The sequence below is a fragment of the Gadus chalcogrammus genome, chromosome 13 (assembly GCF_026213295.1).
Source record: "Gadus chalcogrammus isolate NIFS_2021 chromosome 13, NIFS_Gcha_1.0, whole genome shotgun sequence".
Classification (NCBI taxonomy): domain Eukaryota; kingdom Metazoa; phylum Chordata; class Actinopteri; order Gadiformes; family Gadidae; genus Gadus; species Gadus chalcogrammus.
The window spans coordinates 19,198,707-19,220,937 of NC_079424.1; the positions used below are offsets into that span (position 1 = coordinate 19,198,707).

The window sequence follows — 22,231 nt, forward strand, 5'->3', positions numbered from 1 at the left end:
TTATGTATCCGTGGTCGATTACTTTTTATTATTTTGTCTTTTGTTTAGTATTACATATATATGGGACCTGAAGCTTAACACTGCATCTTTATTTCTAATTTATTTTGCAGTTCTCAAGAAAAATGTGACTGAATAAAAAATCCATCACAACACCGTGTACGTTGTTGCATTCAGGAATGGTTAGAAACGTAATGTCTAACATTTCGGACAAATTCTAACAGAAATTCAACCTCTTACTGTTTCTTTCATGCCTTCAAATTCAAATAAAAACACTTTCCCTCCTTCACAGAGGAGTGGCTTTCAAGGCTCTAACGATCCATCTGGGTTCTCGATAGCTAGACCGCGTCAGGGCTTGTGGCTTTCCTTTGCCCCCAGCGACCAGTCGGAGAGGGAGACACTAGAGGGCACTCCAAGGCAACCCTGACTCTGACCCCCAGGCCTGAAACTGGAGGTAAGTGCAGCGACCTCAGCCCAAGAAAAAGAGCAACAAAAGACACCGGGGCTGCACATTGCTGTGACCCCCTCCCCTCAGGCAGCACCCACTCCCCCCTTTCGGAGCCCGAAACAAAGAGCAGGCCTTTTGTCTTCTATCGATGGCTATAGCGCATGCTGCAGGTATGTCATGTTTTCTTTGAAAGATAAAATAAACACGCGTGAGCTTTAAAGCAACATTTCTGGTCCTGTTAGCTGTTGCTGTTGGCAGTCACGGATGAAATCTGGTTGACGTTAGAGCCCTTCCCACCACTCTCACGTGTACGAATGAAGGCGCGCACACACACACACACACACACACACACACACACACACACACACACACACACACACACACACACACACACACACACACACACACACAGACAGACAGACGCGCACACCCACACACACACACAAACTCGTGATAGTTGTGTTTCTGATAGACAGACACAAAGACATATTTAACATACTGTACATGCGGTCAAAAGTTTACACACACACATCCACACACAGACACACAGACTAATACAGACATCCAATATTTATTTTACTCCTGTCCTATTTTTAAAAAGACTGTCATTTGTGTGCAACCCTCCTGTTGTATTAGTGGGTGTAGGATCGGCCAGAGGCTGTGTGCGGTGAGAGTGCGTGCGTGGGTGTGTGTGTCTCAGGGTTAAATGTGGAAGTTCTTAAGGGCTTGAGAGTTAGCACCTCTGTGTGTCTCGCTCTCTCCCGCCCGCCGCTAAACAAAGGCAGCTTTGTGGAGACTCTCCCCAAATGTTTTCTTAACATGTTCCGAGCAGTTTAGGCAGGCAACTAAAGTAAACAAGATGTTGCCATGATAAAAAAAAAACAGCAGAGTGCACTTAAGACAGACCTATGGAAAAAAAATTTGCGCTGAATTTAATTCCTCGTTCCTTTATAAACAAAGGGCGCGGCGATGTCAGAATACAACATCATGATGGATAGAAGGGACACTCCCAGAGCGACCCAAGAATGTGTGTGTGTGTGTGTGTGCATGTGTTTAATAACATTTGTGTGCAGGATGAAAGGTTGTGTTGTTAATATTCGATAAGGAAAAAAACGAAAACGGGTGAAGTTAATGTTGAATATTTCACCCGAAAGCTTCCTTGCATATGTTTGTGTCTCAACAAATTCCTATATATTCCAGGTCCAACTGTTTCCTGTTTAGCCAGGAAACGGACACACCGGTACGTGGAGCTCTTGTTTTCCTTTCTTCTTCCTCTTTTATTTGAACACGGCCAGGTCTAGGAGGACATCCGGCGCTAACCGTGTCCACGTGTTGTTAGCATAATAAAATTGTGACATATCTTGTTTAAAGTGCGGCTAATCCGGCGCGGCGGTTAGCCATTGATTTGCCGCCGCGGCAACGCAGATGATGATTTGATCCCCCCTCTGTAACCATGGCGCTGTTACGGGGTCGGATTACCGCCAGCCCTCCGACACACACACACACACACACACACACACACACACACACACACACACACACACACACACACACACACACACACACACACACACACACACACACACACACACACACACACACACACACACACACGACTGGGTATCTTGGGTGGGTGAGTGGAGGGGGGGCTGTCATTAAGAAAAACGGCAGATTTGATTATCACTGAGTTTGGTGTGCATAATGCGCTTTGCCTTATACAATATATAACATTCAAATAACGTTGTAGAAAAGTTAATGAGAAAATGGCCTCGCAGCATCAATAGCCAGCCGCCGTACAGCAACCGTTCATTGAAATTGGATGAAGAAAAGTATGTAATTAAACATCCCAAAAAAAAAAAAGGAATAGTAGTAGTATTATTAATAGTGGAAGCGGTACTACACTGACCTGAATCATTAATCTTTAAGTAAAGCCAACCATAATCTTCGTTTTGATATAGGCCTGCTTTTTTTAATGGCCAAGTATAAATGTGCACACACACACACACACACACACACACACACACACACACACACACACACACACACACACACACACACACACACACACACCCACAACCACACAGTACATTTCCGCTTAGCATGCAAAAAGCGGCCTTATTGTGCTTCTACAAACAAACAAAACAAACTGAAAAGAAGTGAGAGAGGCAGAGCATGAGAAAGAAAGCTGAAAGACAAACAGACCACAGGGTGAAAAGACAGAAAAGAGCTGAGTGAGGCAGCCAAACGAACAACAGCACACACACACACACACACACACAGAACATTACACACGCAAACACACACAAACACACACACAGAACTATACACATACACACGCACGCACTGACCCATGCAAACACACACACACACACACACACACACACACACACACACACACACACACACACACACACACACACACACACACACACACACACACACACACACACACACACTCGCGTCCAGTGACAAGGGCAAACATGTGGAGCGCCCAGAGTGTCGGCTGCCACAGATAAACATCCTCCTCCTTGTTTGTTTGGGAAAAACGTCCCCCCGTCGCCATGGGAACGCCACTTATCACAGGAGCAAGGAGGCCCCTGCCGCGCCGAGACGGAGACCCCGTCTCAGCGGCGCTGCTCGGCCCGAGGCGGCGCTACCAGGGGGCAGCAGCACTTGCTGCTCCTCCCCTGACGCCCGCCATGGACGCCATCGATTCGCCAAAACAACAACAACAACAACAAAAAACGGGCACACAAACGCTGGGAGGCCCCCAGCGGAAACAGAGCCTTTCTTACTTGAGGAACGAGTGGTAGTCGTCAAACACCGCCTCGCACCCGGGCCACTTGCACACGCCGTGACCGTAGAGGGGGTGGCTGTGGTGGGAGGGCTCTTCTAGCGAGGACCTGGGCACACACACACACACACACACACACACACACACACACACACACACACACACACACACACACACACACACACACACACACACACACACACACACACACACACACACATAGGGGGGAGAGGACACACAGGTTAGCACCACTGACTGTATGAGAGGTTTGAGTAAACCATGGAGACCTCATCAGGTAACAGCAACACGTTTCCATGGTTATGTTTTAACCGGCCCTTTAAATTGGATGTGGTCATCTCATGACTAGAGGGTTTTGGAGTGAGGAGGAGTGACACATTGACACGTGCCCACCCCTCATACTTGGAACCGGGAGGCCGTCACGATGTGAACATGTGGCGTGGAGATGAACCTTACGTGAGAAGAAGAGGAGGAAGAAGTGAATCAATATGTAATTATTTGGTGTTGCTGATCCTTGGCAAAACCCGAAACCTGATCAGTTCTGCTCCGATGGGGTTTATCTCGGTGAGTTGGCAGGCTCTCCTGAACTCTGCCAGACAAAGTCTACCCCAGAAGAAAAACACTTCAACACTAAAAAAACATACATTTATAAACAGCTCACTAACAGATCGCTGATCAATTAAATGATCTTCCGAGAAATCTAAAGGCGTCTACGTGGAGATGTCAACCGGAGAGACCAAAACCAAAAGAAATAACTTCCCAAGATTGTGTTGTTTCCATACCAGTAAGCGTACCATGAGCAGGATGGAGGTGTGTGTTGTAGTGGGGGGGATGGGGAAGGCAGAGACACCGAGGGTCTCAGAAACCCAGTGCAAGATCTACAACTCTCAGCCAGACAAGAGCCTGGGGGGAACTGGCCTATATCGCTGCCACCTGTGCTTCTGGTAGCTCCAGTGCCCTATCAGCTCTCCTCCTCCTCCTCCTCCTCCTCCACCTCTTTTTACTACGAAACCCTGAACACAGCTTGGGTAATAGTCTCTCTTCGCTCTCTGCATAAAGATAGCGCACAACATTGTATTCTCTTTGAGTTATTCAGAGAATTGTCTTTGTGATTTAAAATGCCTTGAAACACACGCAAACACACCCATATGATATTATAATAATAATTGAATAACAATTTGACTTTGTTTTGTTCAGCCAATCATACGCATCCATCTGTCTCGGATTCAAATTGCAGTTTTGAAAAACCAAATTAACCAAAAATGAAAAGGACTTAATTTAATCTTGGCGCGCCAATTTTGCAGGATTAAATAGGCCAATGTTCGGATTAAAATCTAATTTGTATCGTTGTAAGCAAGGCTGTACTTGAAGTGGGGAAATTTTGAGGGGCTGTCACAGGTTTTCTTGTGTTATAATTACTTGCTTAAGAGTTCACATTGTTCATAACATGTGATAATTGCATTGCAATTAGGAGGCAGTCAAGCATTTATGAATGTGGTTAGCATTTCTCTCCCTCACTCTCTCGCCCTCTCTCTCCGTCAAAAGTCAGAATTTATTTTCTAATTCAATTATAAATTATGCATTCACGTCAAGACCTCTGTTTTGATACAGCTAATAAATAGATGGCCGAGGACCTACTGTAATTGGTTTCTAACAAGGAAATGTGGGGACAGGCGAAGGGAAGCACTGGGATTTTTTTTTAATTTAAAGAGATCCTTTCTTAATTCGTTCCAGGCAGGATTGTCACTTAATTGTGTATTAATAAGATATTGAAATGTGGAGTGCGCTGGGCACGAGGTGCACACAATGCACCTCTAAGGACTGCCGGCAGAAGAGTCTCTCTCTTATTTAAAATGGCGGTGTAGCTAAATGTCGCTAAATGACCAAATTCACACCAAATGGGCTACATTAGCGGTAACAGCTACGCTTTTCGATTTGCGGGCTTGTCGCTCCACTTGTGACCTCGTTCAGTCCAAGAAAAATTGGTTTGCAGCTCTGTGCCGCTGTGTTAAGTTTGACTCGCACCCTTGACAGCTCTGTCACACTGATAATATAGCCCCGCCGCACAGCAGGGGGAGGGCAGCTGAACCGATCCCGTAACGGCCATGAGGCAGGACCGACCTCTTTCTGGAGAATAAGAGCAGAGGATTAAAGCAGAGCCGGACCGGCTGAACCTTACAGGTGTTGCTCTGAGTTTGTACATAGCGCCCCCCCCCCCCCCCCCCCCCCCCCCCACAAAAAAAAAATACATCCACAAGGGAAGCCCCCAAAAAAACATCTGGGTGCAAGATGAGGGAGTTCAGCTGTAAACAAGTCCTGATCAATGGTACACTTGGCTGATGGTCTGAATCTATCAGCCAGCAGAAGGAAAGATGGATGTCCACCAATGAGGGTCAAAGAGTTGGAGCGCAGTTGACAAAGTCGACGACACTCGACTCCCTCTCTCTCTCCTTCTCTCTCTGTCTATCCCTTTCCCTCCAGACAGAGGGGACAGATAGAAAGCAATCTCCGCCCCAACAAACACACAAACACCACCCCTTCGGTTTCAAACCACTCCACCCGATCTTCCTCCTCCTCCTCCTCCTCCTCCTCCGTCTCCATTCCGCTCGCTGCCACTCAACGGTTTTACCCTAAATGATTTAATTACAATCTTCCTGCTGTAAAACAAATTAAAGCCGCGAGAGAGGGGAGTGTTGTCCTAAATCAGATTATTTATCTGCTTAACCGATTGCAGTAGTTACAGTCCCCAGAGCGCCACTTCGGCTGACGGTTGCTGGGAAACAAAGTGGGCCAAGTGCTTTGTGTGGATGCGCCCTCCCTCGCTAGCTAGCTACCGAGCGCTACCCAGCGCTACCCCGCGCCGGACGGGGAATTGATGTCAGATACAGATCGGAAGCATTTCATTTAAATAAGCAAGCCATTGAACAAAGATAAACCGTCTCGCTTGGGCGAGTGTGTGTGCGAGTGTGTGCAATCCCATAAGGTTTCGGGAGGGGGGGGGGACGACGATGACACTGTAATGACTGACAGACCGACCCGGCTGAGCGGCCGTCATATTGGGGGGGGGGGGGCTGCTTGTCATCGGCCTGCAAACACGATCCACGGCGGTTTGTCATGACTTGGTTGCTCGAGGCTTTTGCCTCAAGTGTGAGCACGTGCCCGCCGTGTTTCATTGTCAGGCTGGTGGGGCCGGTGATTGAATTTCTCCCCCCCCTTTCCTTAAGACGGAAGTGCAATGCCGGGGCGGGCGATGCCTCTAGATGCACTTAAGGTTTTAGTTGCAGGCGTCGCTGTGCCTGGGAAGATTTGATATGACACATGAAACTAACTACACGCTACTTAGGGGGCCGGCTGTAAACCAATCTGAAGCCAGCCGGGAAAAACAGGCCCCATGCGTAAGGGGAGGGAGGCAGCTTGTTTCTGTTGCATGACAAAAGGACTGGCAAAACCGCATCAATTAAAAGTTCATTAAGTTCAGAGTCGGGAGGATGAGGGCGATGTTCTCTATTTACGGCCCCGGTACGGCCCAGCCCATTATCTCCAACCTGATTATTCAAATCCCAGGATTATAACGCACAGACAGCTTTCTCTTCTCCGAGAGGCTTGCGTGGAGCAATCATACGTTATAATGTTTCAGCCGGCTCCTTCCCATGGAGTCCGATTAGAGAGATGAGACTGCATCATCAAACAGAGAGGCGCAACGCTACGGATATTTATGTGATTTAAAATTTAAAAAATAATACACATGAAAGGATTACCAAAGGAGTTTTTATAAATCTAAATTAGCATCACGCCGTGTTTAATAGGAACTGTTTTCCCCCCATTTTGTCTTTTCCCGTGCTGCTGCTTATCGAGTGTGTCTGTGTGAAAGGAAATCTGTGTGGGTAATTCACAGCTGGAATGACAGAGAGACAGAGAGAGAGAGAGAGAGAGAGAGAGAGAGAGAGAGAGAGAGAGAGAGAGAGAGAGAGAGAGAGAGAGAGAGAGAGAGAGAGAGAGAGAGAGAGAGAGAGAGAGAGAGAGAGAGAGAGAGAGAGAGGCGTAGAAGAAGAGGGTGTGAGGAGGCAAGTGCGAAAAATTTGCTATGAGTTATGATTCAAGATAACTGTTTTTTAACTGGTTTGCTGTGGTTATTTTAAACCCAGACGGCCTTCCTTCACCTGCGTTGCATGTTTAACCACTGTTGATGGCTTCAGACACTAAGCAACAGATGTTGCCAGATGATTAGGGAGATCGAGCCTGGCTGTCCCTCCATTTGTCTCCCCTTGTGGGGGGGGGGGGGAGTTTGTTGTCACACAAGCAACACATTGCGAGCCCCTGGATACTGGATACTGGACAACATTCCTGCTAGGGTTTGACTCAGGTGCAGGCAGCGCACAAGTACATCTTCTCCTCAGTGCGTATTTGTGTGTGCACGCGTTTGGAAAAGGGCCACAGAGAAGAGGGGAAGGAAAGCACCTTTGACGGCTAATGTTGGCCGTTTCTGCTGCGTGAATCTATTGGTATTAAATATACATTTATATATGTCTATCCCAGTGAACAACTTTCAAAAGATAAACCTCCCTGTGGTTGTTGCTCACCATCATAGCCTCGGCCACCTCTCTCGTCATCTCTATTATTTGTCCTACACTGACACGATGCATGAACACACTCTCTCTCCCTCCCTCCCTCCCTCCCCTTCGGCCGGCTGGTTTAGTGTGCTAAACATGTTCCTTACTCGGCTCTGCATCCGTGAGGACGCGGTTGGTTTTGATCAGCGGAACACAAGTCAGATGTTGTGCAGTGAGCTCAGCGCGCCCCGAAGGCTTTCCCTTCCCCTCACTGCTGGTTCAAAAGATCGCGCTTCGGTGTGAGAAAACAAGCCAAGGTGTAGGCTGCTCCAGGATCGGTCCCTTCCTTAAAGACACAGACGCCGGCCGAGAAGGCTGGCAGGTGGGTGGGAAGTCCGTCATTTGTTGGGAAGATTGAGTTAACCGTCTCCAATTGCGTAGGAGCGTTCAACATCTTTCCTCATAATTTCTTTCCCTCTCATTATATCACACTCTCCTTTTTAAAGAGTGATGTAGTGTCTTGTTGCATCACGCAGGGAGTTCGTGTTTATCGACTGCTTCATTTCCTCTGCACTTGGTCCTGCTTTCGAGTGACAAAGCCGGTTATAGGGGAAAAGTCCCTAACATCTTGTGTATTTAAATTACATAGTTTAGTGTTCTGTCACACGTTTTCCGCTGGTAAAGGAATGGTAGTGTGACAAAGCTTCGGTATCTCGACGATAAACAGCCCCTCCCAAGCCACCACTAACTGCGGTTCTCTGTCATTAATAGTACCTTTTCCATTACCTGCAATCTTTTTCCTCAAATCCCCCCATTCCACTTCCCCCCTGCTCCCAGGTGCTGTCCTTAATGAAAATATTAGCTACAAATTAAAGCTCATCATACCGTAGGCTAGCAGTCCTTCAGAGACCACGTGTCCATCATCTCTGGGCCCAGAGAGAAGCTACCGTTTGAAATAGAAACAACACACACGCGCCTTGAGTGTGCTCTTAGCAGGTCGGGTTGGTATTGTTACTGAGGCTTACAAGACACAAGTAAACGCATGAAGGCTGAACCATGGGACCTTTTTTTCTTCTGCAGCCCGAGTCCTACTCATAGGCAGTATTGTAGTGTCTCTTTGTATCTTTAGTTTAGACTTTTTATCGACTGTGACTATAGAGTGAATAGATGCTATTTAAGATACGTGGCATTACAGAGCTGGTTAGGGGTCGGGTGTTATAGCAGCCTAGACACTGGGTATGACCTCAGAACCTTCCCGGAGTAACACACCCAGACCCCTCCACCACCTCAGTGCTTGTGTTGTTGTCCGTCGCATTGTATTCGTCTATGAAAAGGAGACTATTGACCAGACGCTACGGTACAATGAGAGGGACGATGAGTGATGGGTGTGGGGGGGGGGGGGGGGCTGGGCCTCACCCGTCTCTCTTGTGGCTGTGGTACTGTCCGTTGGTGGGGGTGTGCTGGTTGTGGTGGGGGTTCTTTGGCAGGGACGGGGAGGACAGGTCCAGGCCCCGGTGGCCATTGTTGTTGTTGTTGTTGTTGTGGTGGTGATGGCCGCCGTTGTTGTGCTCCTCCTTCACGTGCGCGCTCGCCACCTCCTTCCACAGCTGCTGCAGATCGGCGGGAATCATGCCTGCCACAAACAAATTGGATAATTAAATCAATTAGCCGCCCTAATCCGGCGCCCTTCCTCTCCGTGGCCGATGACGGCGGCGGATAATTAAATCAAAGCTTCGGTAAACAAAGGCCCCGGTGTTAATTAGAAAGTATTCCACTACATGGGAAGCACACGGAGGGAAAACTGTTGTCCTCCAATCTCTCTCTGGCGCCCTCCCTCCTCTCCCTCCTTGTGATCTAAGGCGTGTTTGTATACACACACACAGACACACACGCGCGCGCACGCACACACACACACACACACACACAGACACAGACACACACACACACACAGACACACATCCCTGGCATTCAAGCACATTACATGCCCACAGTAAATAATTAACATCCAGACAAGGCATGAAATCTGAATAATCACCATCTTTTTTTCTCTCTGCCAGACAAACAGAATACAATGGAGGGGTTGTAAGGGGGGCACACAACACAATCACACACACACACACACACACACAAACACACGCACAAAAAAAACAAAAAGTTTACAAAGGAGACAGCGTTGGAACACGCACAAGCCCACCCCTTTGCCTCAGCGTAACAACCGCACCCTGGGGGAATATTCTGGAAAAACGCATTAATGTGCAAAATACTTAAAGCTCTGCACCGCCTTCAATTGACACAGAAGACTTAAACCGCATTAAACAAGTCAAGCGCAGTGCGGCGCATGCCAACAGAGGGAACATAAGAATCCTCTTCGAGACAGAACTACACGCGTAAATACAAACCCAACAAGTGCTTGTTTGCGCCCTCCCCTGTGCATCGCATCCGGTCTGAGTGACAGAAGCGCCGAGGCACCCGGGGCGGTACGGGGGGATGACGGAGGATAATACTATTTGTACACCCTAGTTTCCGTGTGTACCGAAACCAGCCTTTGTTGGCTCACTTTGGTTGTGTCAGACAAAGAGCACTGTTTGTTTGTAATGATGGCACGCTTTTACAAAAACAACCAACACGGAAAGAAGCTAGACGTTTGAGTTGAGGATGTAGTTCTTTTTGTGAAGGCTCCTCAAAAAAAGGAAAAATTAGGCCCCCCTGGATATCTGGTGGAAATTAAATGGCAGCACGATGGGCAGGCTAACTCGTTTAACATTACAATTAATTAAATCCATTCTCAGAATGAGCACTGGCTTAAATGGAAGATGATTTGCACGTGCTTATCTCCTTGGGTTTATACCCTCCACCACCACCACCCCAGCCCCCCTTCGCAAGCCTTCTGTTTCTAATCACCCAGCTCTAAAGATACCAGAAGTGTTCCTTTCAAGCACCAGATTGTAAAACATTGTGTGCAAAATGCTTATTCTTAATTTATTCCTGTTGTGTGGATGTGTGTCTAAGAAAGAAAAAAAAAAGGAGAGAAAGAAAGAAAGAAGAAAGAAAGGGGAGAAGAAAAAAATAACTGCGAGGTGAAGATCTCAATACGATCAGCAAAAATATTTTTAATTTGATAAGCTACTAAAGATTTTAATTATGCCGGTAATGGAGAGCATTGGCGTAATGAGGCAAGAGGACTCTGCCGAGACGAAGGGGGCTCGCAACGGTGAAACGACTCTGATAGGACTGCGGTTCACACCGGACCGTTTGCATATCAAAGAGCAGGAAATGATTGCAGGACAAATCAATAACCTTTCCACGTAGCACGCAGCGATCCCCCCCCCCCCCCCCCCCCCCACACTCCTCCCGCCGGCCGGCCTGTCTATCCCCTGCCCGCTCTCGCCCTCGCCCCCGCGCCCACAGCGCCTTGATGTGCGCTAATCGAATCACATTCCCGTGACGGGCTAAACACGCTATAATACCGCGGCGCGGCGCGGCGGGGGCACGGCCCTCCGTCGGCGTGTTCCTCCATGGCTTCATTATCCAAAGGCCTGCGTCCCCGTCCACGCTGTTGTCGTCGTCGTGGTGACGGTGTGGCGAGGGGGGGGGGGGGCTTCCTCCGGGGTACAGTTGCGCATTTCTTCTCTTTCTCTTTCGGTTCCGCGGCCGGAGAAGGGGAAGGTCACCGATGATGCGGGCGTCAGCCCACTCCCCTGCTCCCCTCCCCCGCCCCCGACAGCGGCGGCAGCAGCAACATTCATTTTCCCCCCCCACTTGGTGCCCAGTGACAGTGGGCGATGTATTTTTAGCCGATGCGCTTGACAGGGCGGGGGGGCTCAATTACCCAGCAGTCCCTGTGACCCCACTGCCGCTGTTTACTGGGACGAGACCGCCGCGGCCAGACCCCGCGCGTTGTGAGGAGGAGGAGGAGGAGGAGGAGGAGGAGGAGGAGAAGGGGGGGAGTGACGGAGTGTGGGACAGAAGCTGTCTCTTCCTGGATCCAGCGTGGGATTTTATGGGTCTCTCTGTCTTCCTTCCCGAGCCCACCCTAACCAAACCGTCATTGGATCTCTGTGAATTTGTGGCGAGGGCCGCGGTTCATGATTCCCCCCGTAAATGACGGCGAAATATCATTACGGGAACGCCGCGCTGAAAGGGATTATGTTCAGTGTTTGGACAAACCCCGTTCTCCATCTCGCGGAGAAGGGGAGGCCATCTGATTACATTGGGAGGTGTAATGACATCCACCCATGAATCCATCTTTCCTTTTCTCTTTTTTTTTGGGGGGGGGGGGGGGGGTTTGTCCATCCTTTAAACACTGTATTGGTTTATCTCTCCCCCCGGTTTCCATTCTTCAACGCGTGGCCACTCACGCTCATTACGACTGGGGAAATGTGGACGCGCGCTCCTAAAAAATGTATGTCGTTGGAACACTTGATGGATCACCGGCGGCCCAACTCAATTTCCCCGCTGCAGGTATCTCTGGCAGCGAGACAGGCCGAGCTCTTCAACCTTTTCCTGTCCTTGTCCCCCTCCCCGCGCACCCCTGGTGACCATGTTCAAGCAAGCAGAAAGTTGATTTAAGGATCATAATGACATCAGTTGCAGGCCATCATCCAGCGAATAAAAAGGAGCCCCTCGGTGCTCACGCCTCTTTAAACCGGCGCTGTTGCCCCTCACATACAGTGAGGGGTCTGGGGGGGAGATAGGGGGGAGGCTGGCGGGGGTGGGGGGGGAAGGAGGTCTCTGACACCGCTTTTAGTTTATGGTTCTGTCAGGCTGGGACCTCTGCTGGACCTCTGTTTATGTTGCAGTAATCACTGGCCTGCTGGTGCTCACCCCCTTAGGCCTAAAATATGTCCGGCCCCCTAATGCCACGGCCTACTATTACCTGCGGCCGACCGCCCCCCACGTATCAATCATCTGGCCGGGTCGCCGCCGCCGCCGCCGCCGCCACTACCCATCACCCCGCCTCGACATGTCTCCGAGCAGGGCGAGCGCTGGATGGCTCGTTCTCTGCCTCCGTACTACTGGCAAATTTGTCTTGTCGATGTCCCACTGGCCTCTGCGAGACAGCGTAACTGATGTTGTCCAGGGCCGGTGCTAGAGCGAGGGCCCGGAGAGGGCGCCGGGGGCCAGGGAACACACCGCGTTGAGCAGACCAGGAAACAGCAAAGGGCGTACGGCACCAACACTGGAGCCGACCGGCCGGAGGGGAAATGTGGGAGGATTTGATCCTTCACAAAGTCACTTCTATTGTTTATGATATTGTTTGGCTGCTTCAGAGAAGGACCAAATGAGGATATTATTTTAAATATTTTCAACAATAGTGTCAATTAAACCTAATTGTCAATATTACTGGTTATACTACGTTTATACTAATATATGTTTTTTATGCACATGCTTGAAGCAAATTTTTATCTTTGGCAGTAATATTGTACTGAAACAATTATGAATATGGCAAATATAAATGACAATACTGGCCTGTGTTCAATTCTATCACAAACCACACCAACTCCAACCATTTCCCCCCCTCTCCCTCCCTAACCTCTGAATGCATAATTAGTCCGGCCCAAACAGCCTATCTATCAATCCCCTCTTCATTGCCATCACGGCGGCGCTAACTACCGCAGAATATCGCAGTTTAGATCTGAACGCCATAGGCCCGGCCCGCTGGTGCATGAAAGAGGTTAGCCAAGTGGAAAAAAACCCAGAAAGGTCATCAATAACTTCAAACAGCCAAGCAGAAAATGTGTTGATGGGGAAGAGAATGAAAGAGGGTGCCCGGGGTCAAGTGTTTTGTGAACGCCGTCTCAGTCCGGAGGAGAAGACTGTTGAGATCAGCAGCATCAAACAAAACGTTCATTTAGCTTCCGGGAATCATTAACAAAAGACAATGTGTTGTGTTTGCGGACCACAAAAGAATCCCGACACTATGACTATTCTTAATATAACGAGGCAGGGTTAAAGTGATGTTAGCGCCCTGATGATGACTAATCAAACACGCAGCAACCAACAAAACACAAAACACAAACACCAAACGAGGTCCTGGAGAGCCGAGAGAAAGGAGGAGGCCAGGAGATGACTCGGAGATGTTTGACTAGGACACTAAAGCTAGTATCAACAGGATGTTCTGGGAAAACTGTTGTGAAACGGACGGGTGTGTGCAAGTACAACACCCGTGTGTGTGCGTCTGCGTGTGTGACTTTGCTCAAGGGGCGTGTGTGTGTGTTTTCTGACAGAAGGGAACTCGACAACACACACACACACACACACACACACACACACACACACACACACACACACACACACACACACACACACACACACACACACACACACACACACACACACACACACACACACACGCTGCGTCTGCTGTGCCTTTGGCAGTTGGCTGCTGTTGGGATGAGTGATTCCATGCACAGTCCAAACAATAACAGCACTGTACAAACCCTGTTTGTGTTTGCCCATTACCTAAGCGCCCCTCCAAGCCCTCTTCTGTTTTATCGTCCTTATCTTGTTATTTCAAAAACTGTTTGTCTAAGCTCCGAATGAATAGTCAATGTCATGTTCCAAGAAAATAAAAAATAGAGAGGCCTTTGTCCCCGAGGAGGCCGCTCCTTAAGAAAATATTCCAGCATCGATACAGAAATACTTCCTGTCCAAACAATGCCTTATTGACTCTGAAGTTATCTGCCGTGCATTCAGAGTTTCACAAAGACAGGTTTGGAGGCCAAAGAGAGGGGGTGAAATTAAACTACTGTTCCCATAATGCTACTGTTAACCTCGCCACCCCTCCCATAAAGCTGTGATCAGGAGATAGGACCGCCAGTGACGGACACATTGTATTTGAGCTCCAAACATCAGAGTAATTCACAAACTGTACATCATCAGCCATCAAAAAGCATACAAACAGACATTTACTGTGGGGGAAGATGTTTTCAAAGAACCCCCCCCCCCCCCCCCCCTGTGAACACAGAGTGAAGGACACTATTCTCCTACTCCTCTTATCTTAGTGTTAGACCAATCATGAACTAAACAATTTAAACTCATTTACAAAGACAGTGCCAATTGCCATTTGCCAGATAGAGCATTAGACTACAGCGCCAGTAGCTCAGGGGGTAGAGCGGGTTGCCTGGTAACCTGAAGGTTGTCGCGTGTCCTTGAGCAAGGCACCTGACCCTAACTGCTCCCGACGAGCTGGCTGTGGCCTTGCATGGCTGACTCCGCCGTCGGTGTGTGAATGTGTGCGGGAATGGTGAATGTGAGGCGATACTGCAAAGCGCTTTGGGTGGCCAATGGTTAGAAAACAACGCTATATAAATCGATTTACAGTCCATTACAGTCCAGTACATTGTCAATGCCAAACAGGCATGTAGCTGCTAGGCTAGGCTAATGTCAGGCTAACGCTAGGCTAGCACCACCATACGATCAGGTAGAGGTGTGTGGGGGGGGGGGGGGGTACTGACCCTGAGTGAGGGAGTGCAGGGGCATGCCCGCCTGGCCGGGCTGGATGCTGAGGAGACCCTGCCTCTGGAGGTTGAGGAGGTGCTGCTGCTGGAGCTGCTGGACCTGGAGGAGCTGCTGCTGGAAGGCCAGCTGCTGGGCCGACACCTGGCCAGAACACACACACACACACACACACACACACACACACACACACACACACACACACACACACACACACACACACACACACACACACACACACACACACACACACACACACACACACACACACACACACACACAGGCGGCACACCATCAGTAAACACACAACATACAACTCTGTGATTCCATGTGCGTTGAGACAGTTGTGACCAGGACACATTACTCATATTTAATGGAGTGAGTTATGGTATGTTTGTCTATAGAAAGAAATGGCTAATGTTCTCACGCTGAATGCTCCCGTTACTCCGAACAAATTCTTTACCATTAAGGGTGACACTCCCGGGCTCGTCTGGGCACCAATAAGACAGGTAGGGAATGCATCTCTCTCTCTCTCTCTCTCTCTCTCTCTCTCTCTCTCTCTCTCTCTCTCCCTCTCCCTCTCCCTCTCTCTCTCGCTCGCCCCTCCCTCCCTCCCTCCCTCCCTCCCTCCCTCGCTCTTAATTAACGAGGAGTCGGGAGGCGAGTGACAAACAACGAAACAACATAGTTAATCATTCATAATAAGAGCCATAGGAATTTAATTACAGCCATTCATAATTCAGCAAACAACATGTGACTGAATCAAAGTGCTTAATAACCGAAACCCCCGGCTACTCCCCTCTACTCTGGTCTCGTCTCCCACGTGGCGTGGCGAGGTACGAGCGTGCCCGGGGACCCCCTCTATCCCCCACACCTAATACCACCGCGCTACAGGCGAGAGGCCGTAGCCGACGCTGGCTGCATCTACTTGCTGGAGGGTGTGAGGAGGATGCAGTGAAAAGACCATATTAGGACAATGGTCCTGAAGGCTGTCGGCTCTGAGAGAGGACAGCTCATATTTACAGTTTAGATTTACACAAAAGGTGTGTGTGTGCTCTAAGCAAGCTCTTTGTATTATTTCAAATAACTGTATTGTGTCTAAAAACACTTACATTATATCATTTTATATATATATATAAAGTCTAACTATAGTATTTTATTATAATTATTTTGTTTATGCTAAAATCTGTTAATATATGATTATAATTGCTATAGTTACTGCATTTTCATCATTTCCATCTATTTTATTATTCATACTATTGTTATTGCAGCCAACGTCCGGTGGAGATGACTGGAGCCCGACCAGCCCGTCTGGTTGTGTACCTTGGTGCTGGTACTTCCCCAACAGAAGAGCAGGGCCAACAGACCAGCGGAGGTTGGACAGGCCAGGATATGACCTCTGAACGCGCCCAGAGGGCTGCTTGTTGTTTGTTGGTATGAGGGGGGGGGGGGGCCCGACTGCCAGGCTGGGGGGCCGCGCCCTCTTAGCAAACACAGGATACACCGCTTTGTTTACTTCTCACAATCAGGCGCCGCCGCCGCACTGAAAAGGTTTCGGTGCGGCGCGTCTGCCAGGTCACCCCCGCCGGCTGCTCCATGCCGCTGAAACAGCCCTGATAAAGCCCCCCCCCCCCTGCCCCCCCGCCCCCCCGCCCTGTCAACGGGGTGGAGCCGCCAGGGACCTTTACTTCCACACAGCGCTTCCACAACGGCGTCCTAATAAAGGTAATAATAATGGTGATAATATTGGTAATAATAAAGGTGATAAGGATCAATGCGGTATTGACGGTTGTGTTTCCAACCCGGTCTCCTCTGGAGATCCGCCTGGCGGGGGATGAGCGAGGGAGAGAGAGAGAGAGAGAGGGGGGAACGCTAGACACGTTTACATTCTGAGACGCTGGGTTAACCTCCCTTCAGACAGAAAGGCGGAGAAACGGACAGACGTACAGATGGGACGGATGGAAAGGCAGAAAGATAGGAGACAGCAACACACCGAAAGACGTAAAGACAGGCAGAAAGACAGAGAGGCAGATAGACAGCATGTCAGGGGGTCGGAAGAAGGGAATAGCAAAAATTGGAGGTTGCCTATGAAAAAGAGAAAAAAAGAGGGAGACATTGCTAATTAATTTAAATCTCCCCCTCTCTCTCAGAATCCTTTCTTCTGGTCCCATCAGCTGACAGGAGCTCCTACCCGCTCCCAGCATGGAGACACATGAAGAAAACACAACCTCCCTGGACCCGGCACACCAAACACGAGGTTAACGAGAAGTGGCGCGCCGGAGACGGGAATACAGTCGCTGACAAGTGATAAAGAATGGGGCTGGCAGGCCTTTATTGTCACGCTTCAAATATAAAGTTAAAGATCTTTGGGGGGGGGGGGGGGGGAGGGAGGGGAGAAGAAAAACAACTACATTTTGATGTGTTTAAAATAAAGGAAGCACAAAGCAACACCAGGGGGCTATTGTCTGCCAGCCACAGGGGAGACGCTGCATAATTCCTATTCTGTCTTCTGATGGCTGCTAAAAACGCTACTGAAAGGAGGGAGAGAGAGAGGGAGGAAGGGGGAAGAAGGAGGGAGATACGGAGGGAGATAGGGAGGGAGGGAGGGAGAGAAGCATCGAGAGAGGGGAAGAAGGAGGGAGAGAGAGAAGGAAAAAGGGAGAGGGAGAGAGAGTGAAGGGAGAGGGAGGGAGAGAGGGAAGGGAAGAGGGAGGGAGAGGAGGGAAAGAGAAGGATTGAGAGAGGGAGATGGGGGAGGGAGTGAGAGACAATGATGGAGAGGGAGCGAGAGAGAGAGGGACAGAGAGGGAGGGAGACGAGAATGGAGAGATTGGGAGGGAAACATTGAGAGACAGTGACATTGAGAGCGGGAGAGAAAGAGGGAGGAGAAGAAATAACGCCAGAAGCGGCGAACGGAGGGCCTCTTGAGGCTCCATCTGTTTCCTGTGATCATACATAATGTGCTTCAAAAGTTTTTTTTCCTGCTCGCTCCCCCCGCCCCCCCCCACCCCATCCGTTTTTCACTGCTCCATTCAACTGATCAATTGCACCTCCTCGCCCCCTCTCTGCCCCCCTCCCCTGGTGTTTACATCAGATGCGTCCCGGTGACAGCGCCTATCTCGAGGGCCGTGCGTCGCCCCGTCACGCTGATTTATGGGAACATCAAGCCGCTACGTGTCCAAACCCAAGACCACGCTTCATTAATTAGCCCAGCCGTGACTTTGAAGTTGCGAGCGCCGGCGTCGTGTGCAAAAACACACACACACACACGCACACACACGCACACACACACGCGTGTGTGTGTATGTGTGTGGGTGTGCGCGAGTTGCGATGGCGCGCGCGGATCTGCTTTTAATCTAGCGGGGGATTCGTTCTCTCGACACTTGCGCTGCTTCTGCTACCCAAACCGCCGGTCGCCACGGGGGGAAATAAATAATGAAATGGAGGGAAGAGTTTCCCAGAGTTTGAACTGGCTTTGACCGCCCGGTAATCATCTCCTTTGTCCACAGCGGCGGAGGGAGAAGCCCCGATCCAGCCGTCATTAGCGCGCGTTGAGCTGAAACCTCCCCTCCCCTTGCCGCCGCACAGCGAGCTAAGGGGATGGGTGGAGTGGAGGGGCGGGGGGGGGCCGGAGCAACACAGGCAACAGAGCTGGGAGCCTTCTCCACCACCCTCTATCGCTCTCTTCTACACCATCCTCCACCTTTAGTGTGATTCTGGACCACAGTTGAAGTGGATACAAGTTGAAGGGTGTATCTAGGGGTGCTAGTGTTTGACGCCCCGGCCTATTGGTAGTCTGTTTCCAAACCCCAACGCCTGCCGAAGGCCTAAGACCTTGAGCTAACAGCTGATCTAAACACTTTATAAGTCCTTTTTGGCTAATGGTAAAATGGTAAATAGTTGGTGGTTTGGAGATGGCGGTGTCGTGAGGCTGATCGCAGCGACGCGGTGAGCCTACCTCTTTGCCGTGCTTGCTAACTCCATGCTGCGGCTGTGTGAGGAGCTGGATGTGGAGCTGTTCCTGCTGCTTCTTGTAGAACTCTTGGAGCTGCTGCTGTAGATGCACACACACACACACACACACACACACACACACACACACAAACGGGACACACTTCAGTGAACTTTTGTTTCATTTCTCATATAAAGGAACGTATACCTGGGCTTGGTTATAACTCTGACGTTTGAATTCAGTTTCACGTGAGGGATTTAAACAAGTCGGGTCAGAACACACACTTTGCAAACAAACCTTAAGCTAAGATAAAGATAATTCTTTTCACTAACAATGCATCAACACCTCCAGCCGGTCTGTTGAGAGATCAGCCTATAATTAGCGTCATCTTGGAAATGTTCTTGTGTTCTACGCATAGTACTCTTTTCTTTATTTTTGTGTATTAAGCTTGCAGTGTGTGTAAGTGTGTAAGGGTGCGTGTGTGAGCTTGCTCATGCGTGTCAGTGTATGTGTGTCCGTGTGCATCAGTGTGTGTGTATGTGTGTGCGCGTGTGTCAGTGTGTGTGTATGCGTGTTAACGCGTGTGCGTGTGTGTCAGTGTGTGTGCGTGTTGGTGTGTGTATGCGTGTTAACGCGTGTGTCAGTGTGTGTGTGCATGCATGTTAACGCGTGTGCGTGTGTGTCAGTGTGTGTGCGTGTTGGTGTGTGTATGTGTGCGTGTGCGTGTGGTGTAGGAGCGTGTTGGTGTGTGTATGCGTGTTAACGCGTGGGCGCGTGTGTCAGTGTGTGTGTGTATGCATGTTAACGCGTGTGCGTGTGTGTCAGTGAATGTGCGTGTTGGTGTGTGTATGCGTGCGTGTGCGTGTGGTGTAGGAGCGTGTTGGTGTGTGTATGTGTGTTAACGCGTGTGCGTGCGTGTCAGTGTGTGTGCGTGTTGGTGTGTGTATGCGTGCGTGTGTGTGGTGTGTAGGAGCGTGTACCTGCTGTAACATGAGGGCCTGCTGCTGCTGCAGGAGGACCTGGAGCTGCTGGGGGCTCAGGACCTGCTGCTGGAGGATCTGCTGCATCTGCTGGGGGGTGATCACCTGGGGTGTCATCATAGCCGCGGACGCTGGCACCTACACACACACACGCACACACACACACACACACACACAACCGTTGAACATTGGATACACATGGACTACGTTTACTCCATGACTCCAGCCTCTAAAGTTGGTCCGTGGAAAAATAGAATAGAATGCCCTATTTTGTAAAATACTGAGCTTGTTAGGGATGCATGCTGCTCCATGCCAGCCCCCTCAGAGAGAAAACGTACACACACACACACACACACGTACACACAGATACATGGATACACCTCCAAACACAAACAAGCACAGACAGAGGCAGTGAGTCCCACGGTGGTAACACGAGGGTATGTTCACGGGGACGTTAGACATGTGACTGCAGCAATGACGTTCAGGGCTCCGAATCGTAAAACACTGCAAAAATGACACAACTCAAACGCATTACGCACCCTCCGGGCTCTGGAATAATATACCGTCACACACACACACACACACACACACACACACACACACACACACACACACACACACACACACACACACACACACACACACACACACACACACACACACACACACACACACACACACACACACACACACATCTCCAAAATGCTGAGGGTCTCTGTCTCTCTCTCTCTACACACAGGTTACATGATGAGAGAGGATGTCATTGGAAACGCTGTCAACTGCCATCCATTAACGGTGGCGACACCATGCTCCCAACAGGAGGGGGGGGGGGGGGGGGGGGGGCATGACCGGCACAGCTAGACAAGCGCACACTCCTCAAGTCCCTGCTGCCCGTGAAAAGAAAAGAAAAAGGTGTGTGTGCGCACGGAACACGACGCAAGCCAAGTCCAAAAAAACAAAACAAGTGATTTGTTGTGACACCCAACAGAGCCTCCCGGTTTTGCCGGGGCGCCTTAATTGTCGACATTGGTGGCGGCGGCGGCGTGCGACTGTTCCAGAGTGTGTGTCGTCTGCCACCGCTGCCACTCAGCCCCCGTGACGTGTGATACCATTAAAAAGCCCCCCTCTCCCCCCTCTGTTCCACCGAGGCGGCTGACACACGGCGGCTCGGCTGAACCGGAGAGCGGCGAGCGCTCCGAGATGTTTAGACGCCACGCTGCGCATGGAAGGCCCCGTCAGCGCGGGGCGGACGCGCACGCCCGTACCGCTGCTCGTGTGTCTGCGTGTGTGTGTGTTCCTCTGTGTTAATAATGGCTGCTGGGTGTCTGGCGGGGGGGTGATGGGTGAGCAGGAGGCCAGCGGACGTTAAGGGTGACAGTCCGTCCGCGCCAAGGTTGTCCAAATTGTGTGGAGGCAGCGGCGGTAATGACTACTACCCCGCACACACACGCACGGACAAACACACACGCGCGTGCACACACATGCACGCACGCCCCCTTTTGAATTGTTTATTTACTTCAATTTAGCTGTTATGAATCAAACACAGAGCAGAGGGTCGTGAAGGAGGAGAGGAGCAGAGGAGGAGGAGGAGGAGGAGGAGAGGGAGGAGAGGAGAAGGAGCAGGCGCAGGGGAAGATAGGAGCAGAGGAGGAGGAGGAGAGGATGAGGAGGAGGAGGAGGAGGAGAGGCGAAGGAGGCGGAGGCCTGTGATGTCATACTGAGGACAGCCTGGCTTCCCTCCTCGATGCCGGTTAACGTCCAACATGACGACATCGTCGCCCCAGTGAGACGCAGGCTCGCCCGCCAACACACACACACACTCACACACACACACACACACAGACACACACACAGACACACACACACACACACACACACACACACGCACACACATCTTCAAGGCTTGTCCTGACATTTGCATTTTATTATTTTATAGTTTTGCCAATCAATTTCTCCACACAGAGATGTAATATAAAGATGGCCACGTTAAAATGCACACACAAACAGACACATGGAGGACAAGTATGCGTGTTG

The 22,231-nt window shown here is 50.1% G+C and overlaps 1 protein-coding gene across 2 annotated transcripts in view; it reads right to left on the minus strand.

The window, feature by feature from the left end:
* Window positions 1-16: 16 nt before the first annotated feature.
* foxp1b (forkhead box P1b) overlaps window positions 17-22,231 on the minus strand; it is a 205,659-nt gene continuing 183,444 nt past the window's right edge. The window contains exons 8-12 of one of the 2 annotated variants that reach the window (XM_056606125.1): window positions 20,198-20,335; window positions 19,224-19,319; window positions 15,265-15,394; window positions 9,224-9,440; window positions 17-3,348 (exon numbers count right to left, since the gene is read on the minus strand). In XM_056606125.1, coding sequence (XP_056462100.1) covers window positions 3,237-3,348; window positions 9,224-9,440; window positions 15,265-15,394; window positions 19,224-19,319; window positions 20,198-20,335 — 693 coding nt within the window. In that variant the 3' untranslated portion in view covers window positions 17-3,236. Of the gene's footprint in view, window positions 3,349-9,223; window positions 9,441-15,264; window positions 15,410-19,223; window positions 19,320-20,197; window positions 20,336-22,231 lie in introns of both variants that reach the window. The other variant, XM_056606126.1, reaches the window with a different exon arrangement.